The sequence below is a fragment of the Balearica regulorum genome, chromosome 8 (genome assembly GCF_011004875.1).
Source record: "Balearica regulorum gibbericeps isolate bBalReg1 chromosome 8, bBalReg1.pri, whole genome shotgun sequence".
NCBI lineage: Eukaryota > Metazoa > Chordata > Aves > Gruiformes > Gruidae > Balearica > Balearica regulorum.
In genome coordinates this window covers 5,281,134-5,295,204 of record NC_046191.1, presented here as the reverse complement: position 1 = coordinate 5,295,204, position 14,071 = coordinate 5,281,134, and the positions used below count along the sequence as shown (strand labels likewise).

The 14,071-nt window shown below is 38.3% G+C and overlaps 1 protein-coding gene across 18 annotated transcripts in view; it reads right to left on the bottom strand.

Annotated features, from left to right (window-relative positions):
* The window catches only part of DAB1 (DAB adaptor protein 1), a 467,469-nt gene that overhangs the window by 110,705 nt on the left and 342,693 nt on the right, over positions 1-14,071 (bottom strand). For 16 of the 18 annotated variants that reach the window (XM_075759288.1, XM_075759286.1, XM_075759294.1 and 13 more), the window contains one exon: positions 8,916-9,115. In XM_075759288.1, the coding sequence (XP_075615403.1) occupies positions 8,916-8,982 (67 nt within the window). In that variant the 5' untranslated portion in view covers positions 8,983-9,115. Of the gene's footprint in view, positions 1-8,915; positions 9,116-11,889; positions 12,067-14,071 lie in introns of all 18 variants that reach the window. The other 2 variants (XM_075759297.1, XM_075759285.1) reach the window with 1 other exon arrangement.

Genomic DNA, 14,071 nt, shown 5'->3' with positions numbered 1-14,071 from the left:
CACAGGGGCCAGAACCCACTTACAGAAGCGCATCTGACCCTTGGCAATGTCTCCACATTCGCTACCTGGCTCTGTCAGGGCTTCCTCCACTGTCACCCTCCAGAGAGGCACATCTTCCTTCGTATCCAAAACCTATTTCATGCAGGACTCCAGGATTTTACACACATCTTTTGGGGGATGTTCCTGGGAGAACAAAGCTACCAAAAGGTACTCTGATTTCTCCTTTCCAGCAAGACCAAGAGCATTCAGTTGTCTTTGGCATCGGTTGCTAGTTTCTAAAAACAATTTCTCTTTCTTGCTGCTCACATTGCAGGGGACCTTGATTCTTTTTCATACTCACTATGGCTGTTTGAAATCCATAGATATACGTTAAGATTTCATCATCTGACACTTGCATTACAACACACATTGAAAGAATTGTAAAAAAAAAATAAAGTCACCTAAGTGCATATAATACACCTACTTGTGATTTCACTAAGAATTGACCTAGTTTAAAAAAGCTTTTTTTTTTTTTAAAAAAAGCTTTTTATTTGGCTCTTTGTTTTCATACAAAAGACCCACAGAAACACGTTTAGTTAAACAGACTAAATATATTATTGTCTCATCTGCAAAACCAACCAACTGTAAAAGCAGAGAAATGCATAGCTATTATATATAACAATGTTTAGTTAAAAATAATACAAATAATATCTAATTATTTCTGAGGACACATTTATCTCTAAGAGGAATTTATTTTCAAGAGGAACATTATACTTAAGCACATTTATCCACTGTGCCATTCGACAACCCAAATACATCACATACTATATTACCTTTATTCTGGATGGCAAATAATGTCAATACTAATTCTATAGCGAAAGCACATCATCTATGAGGATCACAGCCACATCTTTTCTTTACTCCTGAGGAGCACAGTGAATGTCTGGGCCTGACATATTTATCACAGAGAGTCTGAGCCTATTACTTGGCCAAATTCACTATATATTTCTTTGAGCTCTTAAAAAGGAATATGCCATAAGGCATGAATGAAGGGCTTACAAATTCAGCCACAGTGTATTTGAAAAGACTACCAATTTCACGGGCAAGTTCTTCTTAACAGCAAGTGATTGGTGTTCAAAAGGTCTATGATATTAAAGATTAAGGACACAGTTATTTTTCAACTAAAGTTTTTGTGACTAATTTACTAAGATACTTAGCTAAACACTTCTGCTTAAATACACAAACCCAAACCTACATGTTTCCTTTAACTTGTAGGTCGCTCCGCAGTTTTTTCTTCACAAGTTGACTAATGAAATTACTGTGATATCATTACTAAGAGAGTGAGACATATTGGTTAGAGCACAAAATCAGAAACAGGACCCTCAGATTACCTATCAAGCTCTGCCCGGATTTGTGGTGTAATCCTGGGAAAGTAATTGAGAGATCAGCACTGGCTTTTGATGCAAAGATCTAACCGCCTTGAAATCAATTTACATTTCCCCCATATGTACACAGGTCACAAAAGCTCATTACTTCCCATAAATTATATAAGATCACATAAAAGTTTTGTGGAATTTTCCCTAGTAACATGAAAAAGTATACACTGCAATAATATGGACATTAATGCTAAGTGTTATCTGTTTATTTCAGGGAAAATCGGTGAGCAGTTTAACGCTTCCAAGATTGCTGGCATCAAGCTCATTTTCCAGATTTACTTGTCTTCGATTTCCCTTCAGCAAAATGGGAGCATTTACCAATAGAGCTGATACCTCTAACCCGTACTTTACAGTGAGAAGCACTTTGACGTATTTCATTACTACTTGCAGAACCTCCCATAATGTCAATGGAAAAGGCAAAATGTTTCAGAAAAGTAGAAATGTTCAGATGGACGTAATGCAACATGCTGACAGAAGTGTCATCCATTAATATTTATTAGGCCAGCAAATATCTTTGGATGAAGAATGATATAAAAACATCATCTACATACTTGTCCCTGTAGAATACTTCTATGTGAGCCATATTAGGACACTTCCCCTAATCCAAACCTCTAGAGGCATTTAGCTACTAAACTGGATGAGTTAAGTCATTTCTGCTCAGTTACATTCATTACATGACGGAATGTTCTTTCCTGAACTCTACAAACAGATTTTTTTCTTGACAAATGTCCTAATACAAACTTCGCTGGGAGTCTTCTCAATGACTGCAAGTAGACAAAAGGTTTCCCTGAATATTCCTTTATTTGCCTGTTTGGAGGTTCTACCTCCTTGCCGGCCTCAGCCCCTCACTTTCTCCATATTTCAACTAAATCCCACATGTAGTTTAATTGCGTAAGTAGATGAAGCCAGGAACAACGTACAGCACAGGCTGAACTGGATGCATAGGTGATCCTCACTGCCAGCAACCAACACATTTCCTAAGGTACAGCCAGCCTTGGAGCACAGTAACACCCACCTGTATTTAATGACTGTTCCGAGTCAAATCCTCCCTGGAACATGCATTGCATTAAGCTCCTAATTACTAGTTTCAACTGAAATGCTTTGATGACTGTTAAAACATTGAGAAATGATAACATAACAGAAGCTCTCAGGAAATGTTATTCTTAACACTCAAGAGGTTATTGATCCCTCTTCTGAGGAGCAGCAAAGGAACAGAGCTCCAACGTTAACTTAGGCAGACCCATCTCTCAATTAAAAACAACAGTAAACATTTTAATCACAACAAGAGACAACATCCATCACCCTGGAAGAATGCTTCAATTAACACAACCAAGGACCCCCTTTGGTTGAAAGTGGTATTTAAAATAGAATTCATGAGCTCTCTAATTTATGATAGGTTATTGGATAACTCTTGTTAATTATAGCTACACAATGTCAAAATTAATGATTTTCCCACCCTCTTTCAACTTGAGAATGAATTCATAACTTATATCAAGACTCAAAAGATGTGCAATTAATATTGTCAGTAACCAATTCACAAAAGAGATTTGTTAAAGGCAGGCATGTGGACTCAATTAGTGTATCAATTAATGTTGCTGTTACTTGATCTATAAATTATTGAAAAACTCATAACTACTGCAAGGAAACAAAGCAAATCCACTCCCTGTCAATATAATAAGCTCCTGACTGTGCCCCTCTCTCATTACTCTTCAGATCAAATTTGAATTTTGCTGGATTCCATGAATCTTAGGTATGGAACCAGAAAAATAAATTAACCTGAACGAATCTGACAACTTGAAATGCCTTGTTACAGTGCTGATGCTTTAATTATTGTTAGTTGTAATGTAAAAAAAAAAAAAAAAAAAAAAAAAATTACAAAAATCAACCATCATTGTTCACTTCTTAATTTAAACTGAAGTTCCCATCTGGAAATGAACCTAAAAATCTGCATCGAGATTTCTATGTATCAGCAAAAGTGCAACTTTCACATCAACCAGAAACCTCCATCCCACTTTCAAATCTAGCAACGATTAGTCCAAAGATTAGACTCATATGAGGTCTAAGAAACCCAAACCAGGGCGTGGGTAGCACTGGGCACCTATGATGAAAACTGAAAATGACAAAACATAACCTTGTTTAAAGGCTGCTTATCCCTAAAGGCTTTTAAACTAACTAGGTACCTCTTGTTTGATCTTTGTACGACTAGAGTTTTGCTTCTGGGGATGCAAACGTTTTCCTTTAGATAGTCAGACAGACTCTACTCTCTCATTAGAGTTTAAAAGACCCAGGAAATAGATGTGACTCTGCCAGAGGCCCAATCCGATACACGTGAATGGTCCTGTAGCCACTGCATGCCTTTTAATTAGTAGTCAGACAGTTAAAATGGATGCTTAAGTTTTTTGCCATCCTGATCCCGAGAGGATCAAACTCAGATCTTCTACCCCCAAGAAAGTACTGCCAGGCAACACCCTCTGCTCTGCTGGCGCAAGCAAGATAATTCCTTACCTGGCATTAAACAGCCCCCTGAGCGGAGTCGGCTCTCACTTTCCCTCCTCAAGCACAGCTTCAGAACTTGTGTATTCATTCAGTCAAAACAAAATGCCCAACTCACAGCTGTGAGATGGCACCGAGCTCTGGTAGCGACACAGCACATCACACCCCCTCTAAATTTCATGTTCCTACTAGCTAGTAACGGTAATCCCCAGCTTAGCAGCCTGCCTACTGTGAAATCTGTTTCCAGATACCACGTGTTTCCCACGCATTGCAGTGGAAACCTATTAAACAAGGGAATTTCACCCATGGGGATCCTTAGCATCAAAGATCATTATATGCTGATTGTCAACATGCCTGAACTCCTCTTTGTACCTTGCTTCCATTTTTAAAAGTCCTTGTCATTTTGAAAGTTGACTCAAAAGTCTTACTATAGGTGATACAATGAGAGATGATTTTGCAAAAAAATCCTAAGCTTCAAATAGAATAATTACAGAACTTTAGTGCAAGAAGAAGAAAGCAAATCCCTAGAAAAGTCTCCTGGCCTCCCCCAAGCAAATGTAGATCTGTATTCAAATTTGGTAGCTTGGCTCCCTTCTTTACTGACCTCCCATTTCAGCTTTCCTGTTTAAGTAAATTTTGCAAGAAGACATTTTTCCAAGGCAGTTATCAGTGTGGATTCAACATCAATGCAACACATTACCCCCAAAGAGGTTTCTAAATCAATTTTAATTCCGATAGGCTCAAGTAAATGTTTTCAATTTGATTCAATAATCCATACACAGTTATAAATGGCTTTTCCCCCATGTAGTACAAGACAAACGTGGCTTATGTTTCTAAAAACTTTGGCTAATAAAAATTCTAATTTCCTATCCTGAATGGTACAAACATGTAACGTTCATTCACCTTTCAATGAACCAGATGACACAAACAAATGCAATAAAATCAGCCTTTAAGAGCATTATTTGATTCATTAATTCTCTAAATACTTCTTAAAAAACACATGATTTTTGGCAAACTCACCAAAAAAAATAAATAAATCACCAAATAGAGCTTTCTAAATCTCCTGAGAATTTTGTACAATTTTCTTCTAGAGTACAATATGAAAGCTATTCAGCATGTCTTTTAAAATTTGAGCAAGTTCTCATAAAAGGTAATTACAGCACAGTTACTGGAAGGTATCAGTCAAGAGTGGCACAGAGATTATGGCTGGAGGTGAGGGATGGCAGAAATATAATCTCTTTTAATAGCATCCAGTGTGCTATAAGCTGGTAAAATGGAGTAAAGTGGAGAAAGCAAGGCGGTGCAGGTCAGGGTGAAACACGGGTCCTCAATTGGTAAGCATCTTCACAGCACACAGAGCAAAAAGCAACAATGTGGAGAGGAAGGGAGGCGCTTGGCTCACCTCTGTTTTCATAACTGTGTCTTCAAGTCAGTTAAAACTCCTACCCTGTGCTGGGAGTGTGACCAGGCAGCATTTCTAGAGCCCATTGAATTCTGGATCCATCAGATCAGTATTGACTGAATAAAAGGCAAAATTACTACTTGATTTTTAATAGCCCATTTTTAAGATTATCCAGGGTGATAATGTTAACATAGAAAATTACAATTTGATATTATCATGTTAATATTGAACTTACCTACTACACATTAGAGTTTCACAGCTGTGATTCTACTTAAATAGCAACTTCTGAGAGGATTTTATATGTAAGTTCTTGTCCTAACTGTAGTAATAATCCTTCAGTATTTTGAACAGAATACCATCTTACAAACCAGCTCTGATGACAATGGAGAGAGACTGAAGAGCTGACTATAACTAGAGAGCTTACGGCTGTGAAAACACTGTGTCTAATGAGAAATGTTTTAAATAATCTCTTGTAAGATAATTGCTTTGCATCTGACTACAAAAAGAGATAAGTATTCCCAACAAATAAATGAAGTATTTGGTAAGACCTGTGACTTTCCAGGAACATTAATGCTATGTGCCCTATCTGCACACCATTTCCCTGTCACCAAAAAAATCAGTAATCTATGCAACAGAGGCTAAAAGCAATCATAAGAAACCATAAAAGAACTTCAAACACACATCCTACCCTGCTGCAGGGAGTCCGTCCATCCCAGTAGTAGGACTTTGCATTCACCCTCATCGAATATCATGAGACTCCTCCTGGCCCTTTCCTCTCACCTGTCCAGGTTATCAAATTGTTTGTTTAATGATGTTACAGTGCCTTTAACTCACGATAGGCACTATAACACAAGTGTACGAGTCACATCATCTGAATAACCACTGCTTTCTTTGAGCCATTCTACTTCAGTAAGAACAGCAGCTTGCTTTTATCATGCAACATTTTATCCTGTTTTATATTCATATACCTTACAAATCCTAGGAATTCAGCTTTGTATTATTTCAACACTTCAGATACAAAACACTAACGTACTATATCCTTATACAGATATAAGAGAGATTTAAAGATTTAGCTGACACTACGCAGACGACTTACGTTGAGATCAGGAAAGAGCCATATCCCATGCTCTTAACTCCACACTAATCCTTATCCCCTTTCAATCATCTAAACAGTGATACACCTGTGGGACAGTCATTCCATTAAAAAGTTATTATCAAACTTACTGCTCTTTTTCAGCGCAGTACTGTGAACTGCAGGTGACAGGAGAACTACCAGGACGGTAGATAATACAGCAAAAGGAGCTCTGGATGGGAATGGATGGATGGCTCTTGCAGAAGTACAACAAGACCTGATTCACTGGAAAATACACTACAGCTGAAATTACTGTTTATGAAGCAAAGACTAGGAATACCCAGTTCCACTGCATAATCAGACTCATTGATTAGTAACATTAGAAACTTCACATTAGTATTTGGTACTTGTCACTGCTTGCAGTTAATGAACTTGGGAAAAAAAAGAAGAAAAAAAATTCCCTGTTTTTCACCTGTCCATCATTCACACTATACAGAGGAGTGCCCATTTGCTGAAATATACACAAATACATACAATTCATCGACAAGTAAATGAGCACACCAAGTTTCTTTTGACTTTCATTACCTGGATTTGAATAGCAAACACTGTCTGAGTTGTAAACCTTGTCTGTATAAAGCACTCACTGTACCGCGAGGCCTTCGGATGGCTGGATGTGATGGGATGCGCTCAGACTTGCACATACAACACCGAACAAGATTAATTCTGGAGATATGCTACTGCCATACACTGTCCCTTCCAGTTCCTCAGATACTGACACATGCTGCAGGGAGCTCTGATTGCTGCCACAGAACGTATTTTATATTTCTCAGCAGTAATTCTCAGAATTTCCATTTGGGGTATAGAATCAGATTTTGTGCAGAGAAGCATGCAGTTACTATGATTTACAAAAATGTTTTTAGAAGTCGGATGCTGAATATTTTATTGACATAAACATCAAGTTCCTAAAACAGTTGTTTGCCGTTTTCAGAAGTTTCACCCTCCAGCAGAAGAAATAACATAGGACACATGCATCAAAAAGATGTTACCCGTATTGCAAAGAAAAGACATTTTTTGATTTTCTCTCTGCCCAAAAATACTGAATGATCACACAACCAAATCATCTTTACTGTCTTTACTTGCCTTGAACATCTCCCTCATTCCCATTTACATCAAAGTTCCCCTATTTTTGCCTTTCCTAACTACAGCTTTTTTATCTTAAACGAGTAATCTTTTCCTGGTGAGTTTAGGCCTAGACCTGTCATAAGGATTCTAAACCATTCTTCACAAACACACACTTAAATTTTTTAATTGCTGTGTCTCTTTTGAAAAGCACTATAAAGAGATTTCTGACACAAAAGCAAAACACAAGGCCTTAATTACTGATGTGGTAGAATTACTGCAGTAAAAGGTAAAGCTGTGCAGAAGTTGAGCAAGTTATTTATCAGATATCTAAGAAGAGTTAAATTTGCAACACACGCATATATGAGCAAAGATGAGAAATTTTTTTGTCTTAAAAAATGTAAAAAATCCTCAGAAGTAAATGGCTAAATTATACACCCACAAAAAGAAACAGAATGACAAACTGAAAAGCTCACATGAAGATTTAAATTTTGTTGCTTCAAGTATTAAAACTATTAAGTATGGGTTTTATTTCTTTTTGGTTTACTTTATTTCAGTAATTGATATTAATTTTGTTTTCAATCTCAATTTCACTGTCTGTATAGGTTTTTTAAAAAAATAAATCAGACAGCTACACAGAACAACATGAATTACCACTTGAATTCAAGGTCTTGGCCTCCAAGTTGATCAATACTTAAAACTATAAGCAATAAAAATCCTAATAAAAATCTAAGGATAAAAATCCCTATTAAAAATCCTTCAGTACTCCTGTTCATAAGCACCAAATTCCTATCATCCCATTTCTCGTGCTTATCGGTCCAAAGAACTGACTTATAATCTGAGGCAAAGTTGTAAATACAAATATGAACTTATCTAACCATGCATTTATTCATAGTTTCTCCTTAATTTTGTGTTTTTCTCCTTGTTTATATTTCCTTTACCAGATTAAAATTAATCTCTCTATACATTGCTACTGAATTCTCTGTAACTTCACAAAGCATCAGTAAGATTCAGTAACAGAAAGTGCATTTAAGCTCTGGTTAGTTCAAAACCAAGCAGAAACAAATCCTTCAGAAGAAAAAATATTTATCAACAGAGAAAAAAGTTATCTTTTGCTAAGAGTAATTTTTAAAATTATATTTCCATTTGCGAAACAATTGCAATATACACATAGAGTAAAAATTAGTGAACTGTAATACTTTTCTTACATTTTAAGTACATTTCAATAAAATCTATTTTTAATGTCAGAGAATCAAATCGCATGTTCCCACACCAGAATTCCACAGGGCTTAACAAATATTACTTTCACTGAGCACACAGATAACAGAAGAATCACAAATGCATAAAAAGGTGGCTGATGTAGGAGCTGATTAAAGTACAAAATACATATGAATAAAGAGAAATGAGTCTCTACCTTTCTTTTTGGAGTCTTTCTTTGTGCTGGTTTTAACAGCCACTTGAAGTTCTGTCTCAGTTGACATCCTATATCCTTAGTCCTCTTCACACAGATCCAGGATCTCGGTCAGGCTCATTTAGAACGTCTCTCCAAGAGAATAATTCAGCCTTTCAGATACTATAACCCAAACAGTTCATCTCATTCACTCCTTCTGAGTGCTGTTAAAGAAGGAAACAAAAAGTAACCGTCATTGTCTGAGTTTAAAACATAAGGGGGAAAAAACCCAAGAAACCCACAAACAAGCCATTGCAAGCTTACTGAGGAAGAAACCCATGAAGTTCTCTGTCTACAGAGTCAATTGCCCACAATTTTAGATGCTCAAACACAGTCATCTAGTCCTGTTTGAGATGTTTTGGCATATCTGAGATGTCTTCACAGGCTAGAGACACCACACAAGGTGTACAGAAGACCTGTACTTCTGGACCAGCAGCTGGAGGACAAAGACTACGATCCGGGAAGTAGCTGGAAACATCACCAACAGCAAAAAAAAATCTGCAAGGACTCAAGCCTTAAATGCAACAGTTCCAAGGTAAAAACACATTGCCACATATTAATTTCAGATTTTTACTCCTCAAATGCTCTGTCAATGCTTTCGTTCTCCTACTTAAACAAAGACAAAAGAAAAATGTATTCATTACTCATAGTGAGAACATACTTTACCACTCCCCTTGCTTATAATGAGTATGTTTCCAGTATAAAAGAATCTGCCTCCATGTAAACAAAGCTGTAATTCTTACTGCCCATCTAGTAATTTTTCTTGCAAACAACTCTGAAAATACAGTTAATTAAACCTTACAGTTTCCAAAAAATACAAATGGGCCAGACTGTTTACATGGGGCAAAAAGATAAAGTTCAGGGAGCATGCTACAGCTTTCTGTAACATGTATTTGTTGGGGAGATACACAAGTGCACCTGCTGTGAACCCCAGCAGCAACTGCAGAAACATGCTGGAGCAGGAGGAGGGAGGCAGGATGTAAGGCTGCAAGGAGGACTGGGAAGGGCGGGCTGCGGAGGCAAGGAATACACAAAGAACAACCAACCAAGCAAAGAATAAACCATTACTCCAATTCTTACTGCTGGTCCTTCTTGCTTTGAAGGATGAGCCACCTACTTCAGCCAGTCTGGTGAGGGCAGAGGACCATACTGTCCTGAAGCCATTTGTCATGATGTTCCCTCACTAAATGCATCTTCTTATCGCTCTTTCTTTTTGTGAAAAAGTTCTCATTATTAGCACAATTACAGGGAAGTCCATCTGGCCTGTCTGAACAGCTGCCCAGTTATGAAATAAGCATTTAATAAAGAAATTAACCCAGCAGATCAGCTGGTTAGCTGGCCAGAGATTAACTACAGTTATAGTTAGTTACTAAAGTCCTTTCTCTGTAATTTAAGACAGTAATACACTGCAAACATTGAAATAATTTTGGCAGTTTAAATCACTGTAAAGGGCTGTGAACCCACTAGTACTTTCAAATCCAGGCTCTTTTAACATTTTTAAAATGCTTCAATAACATTACACTGCCATGCACCGTCTGAAGTGATTTAATATTGCTGAAGCGTGTCAGGGGCTTTCTTTAATAAGCTCTTCAAACCTGTATGTGTTTTATAGAATATCCAAAGATAGCTTTTCAAAATCTGCTGAACTGATTTTCAAATACAAAATTCCCTGTTCCTCCTCTATGCAGCCTGACTAAGTGCCACATAGCAAAAAGGAGGAAGAATAAAGCAACTTAAAAATCAAAGTTGCTGTGCTTGCTAAATACACCTTCTTGGATTACCTGAATAAACTAAAAGCATTTTGATTAACATTCTAAACATTTAGTTTAGGAAACAGTAGAAAAGGACAAAGCAAATGAAGATTGATCAAAGAGAGAAAAGGAGTAAGATAATGGCCCCAAAATTGACAATCTGTCAGGATCTGAAGCGCTCTTTGGACAGGTCCGTGGATGGGGAGATGTCTCTCCCCCAAAGAGGGTGACGGTGGGACACCACGTGCAGTGACGGCTGGGCACCAGCACAGATCAATGCATTCACTGTGCTGCGAGGGACGCACCTCACGGTACCCTTGATGGAGTCGCTCTTCGCTCACGCTTGAAATCCCCCCAGCAAACGGGGAGGAAAGCGATGCAGAGAACAGATGTCCCTCACAACCCCCATCTCCTTCCCCTCCCCCTGCGCACAACCCAATTTAATAATATTTCTGTTTACAGCACAGTAAGTATGCGTCAGTCTTTACAGCTCAATGGCACTTACTTAAAGCATCTCTCAAGTCACAGCTGGACTGACAGTTTATTTTTCTAGAATTTGGATTTATATTTACCTAAAGGTTAACTGCATAACTTTGCAAGAACCACTAATGCTGACCACTTAACAAAAGAAAAATATTTGTAATAGGTCCATTTATAATAAAACAAAAACAAAGAGAAGAAAAACCCCAACAAAATACCGCCAGGGTCAAGAATTAAGCAAGTTTTAATGTCTCAGAAGATTGTTTTGGGTACAAATCATCACATATGTCATCTCCTGTTGTCAACTACTTTCAACAGGATAGCTGAAATAGTAGCACCTGAATGGCACTGAATATTTTAAAATATCAACATATGACTGCTATCTTATTTGAAGCTCTCCAGAAAAGCTATATCCCCTCGAGGCTATTCCACCGAGTAATATTTTTAAAAATAAATGCATGTCTGTTTTTGGACAGGTTCACATATTGATTTACTTTAAAACCTAATCAGGTCATACTCTCACAGGCTCACAGATCCTTGAATAAAGTAATAGGTATCTTTGCAAAGGAGCACATAAACATCTGTCAGATGCCAGCTATAGTTCAAACTGAATTTGCTATAGAGACAATTCCTCCAGAAGTATAGGTCTTTATGTAAGCTACATTAGTAAACTTTCATATACTGTCTGTATTTCAGCTGTTTATTACCCAGATGAGAATGGCAGTCAATCTGCTCTTCACCGCAACAGCTTTTATTGTCTCCTCCAATCTAGGTCACCGTTGTTAAATACTACGCTCTTCCAACTGTGGGAAGTACTGCAGCATGTGTTTTATCAATGAGATGCTATTTGCTTTGATCACTTCTGCCACACTTCTCTCCCTGCTCTAAAGACAAAATTTTGTTAGCTGCATTTAAAAAAAATAATAAATCCATCATCTTGCACATATCCAACTCTAATGATCTTCTTGTGTGCCTCATTACTGTTCCAGCTCTTACAATGTTATGTGCGTGCCTCAGCTTTTCCTAAAGAGGATTCAGAGCTCTTCGTTTTAACAAAATACTGACATTTTCTGTTCCCTTATTAAGCAGCTACAGTAGGAACACAATCAGCGCATTCTGGAATTAACTGGCTTTTAATTCCAAGAGAAGTCTTAAGCCTGCGTTCTGCATTACTCCTACGCTGGCATAAAACCTAAAGCCTTAGTGAAGAAATATTTTTGTAAATTCACTCTGCAGTTCACAGGTTTTCAGGTTTTCCAACACAGGTTGGACCTTTTATGCAAAGGAAAATTAGTCACATGCTCCACCCGCCTCCCCCACGCATCTGTAACACAACAACTTCTGTCAAATCATTTGTCTTGTTAACCACACTTGAGCGAGCTCATGAAGGGGTTATTAGGCGACTTCCCCTGGCCCAAGTTATGAAGTGGGTCAGACAAAATGATGATAATACTTCCCCTCTGGCTTTAAAATACATGAATTTATTAATTTTCTTCAGGACTTCAAAACTTAACAAGTTCCCTCCCCTGAAACCAGTTTCCGTCTGCTTATGTAAAGGAAAAGCAGTCTTAGAAAGGATTTGTAACTAAGCCCTGGCATTTCCTAGGTATTTAAGTTCTCCACAGCCCCAAAGTGGGATTTGACAAGAGGATGGTACCTCCCACACCCTGGTTTGACAAAACAAAAACCAAACTACCATCCTTGGCCCTTGTTTCTATACCTCTGCAGTCTTGCAATTCATTTCCTTTCCTCCAGAGCACCCCACGTAAACATCTGTAAGGGAATGCTGACTCCCACAGAATCGCAGACTGGTTTGGGTTGGAAGGGACCTTAAAGCCCATCTAGTTCCAACCCCCTGCCATGGGCAGGGACACCCTCCACTAGCCCAGGTTGCCCAAAGCCCCATCCAACCTGGCCTTCAACACTTCCAGGGAGGGGGTGTTCACAGCTTCTCTGGGCATGACTTTGCAAGTGTTAAACAAAGCCCAAACAAATTAAAAGGGCAAAATACAAGTGACAAAATTATTTTAAAAGTGCTGTGATTGTGGAAAACTGAAAACAGTTCCAAGCACATAGGACTGCTATCCAGGGAGAAAAAATGTTACTCATCATCTGACCACGAAGCTTAACACAGAGAACTTCAGTGGGGTCGCACATGAACAGACGGTGGAAAACCCCACTCTTGCCCCCAGTACCCTTTATACCCTCCAGAGGGAGGAGGCCATGAAATCCTTTGGAGCTGCTCACACTATTTTGTACTTATCGGCGCACTTCCCTAATGGTCAGGTCTTCCAAACATCCTGTGGGAAGCTACTTGGTATCGGAGTATTCATCTTTTACAGAAGGCACTCCACTAATTCTAAACTGAGACCCAAGGGACTGGTCCAAAACCCACTGAAATATTTCAGTTGATAAGGCCTGTAAGTAAGAACCAGAAAACAAGGAAGACAAGGTAAATGAGAGAGCTTAAGATACTGACACAGAGGAGAAAATGAGGAGGAAAAGAAAAGCAAACACGGGAAGCTGTCTCCATATATACTTCATTAAAGAAAATTCTGTAACCATGTGTGTTTAGCTGCAAAATCTAAGCCAGCTCATGCATTAAAATTCTGGCTAGCCTGCAAAAGAAAACAATCTCCGTTAGACTGTTGCACGTGCCCAGTCTCTCTTCTCTCGTTTTGTCATTTGCCCACAGAACAGCATAACAAACTGTTTCTAGTGACAAAGTCAAATCACTCTCCGTCATGACATCGCCTGTCAATCACCGATTTTTCCTGCAATTCCTTTACTGGTATTGCTGTATCCTGTCAAGGTGAAAGGAAGGCTTACTGTTCACGTGCACAAACTGAGATCCTACACAAAAAAATTCATTCCCTCAGCAGACATGTG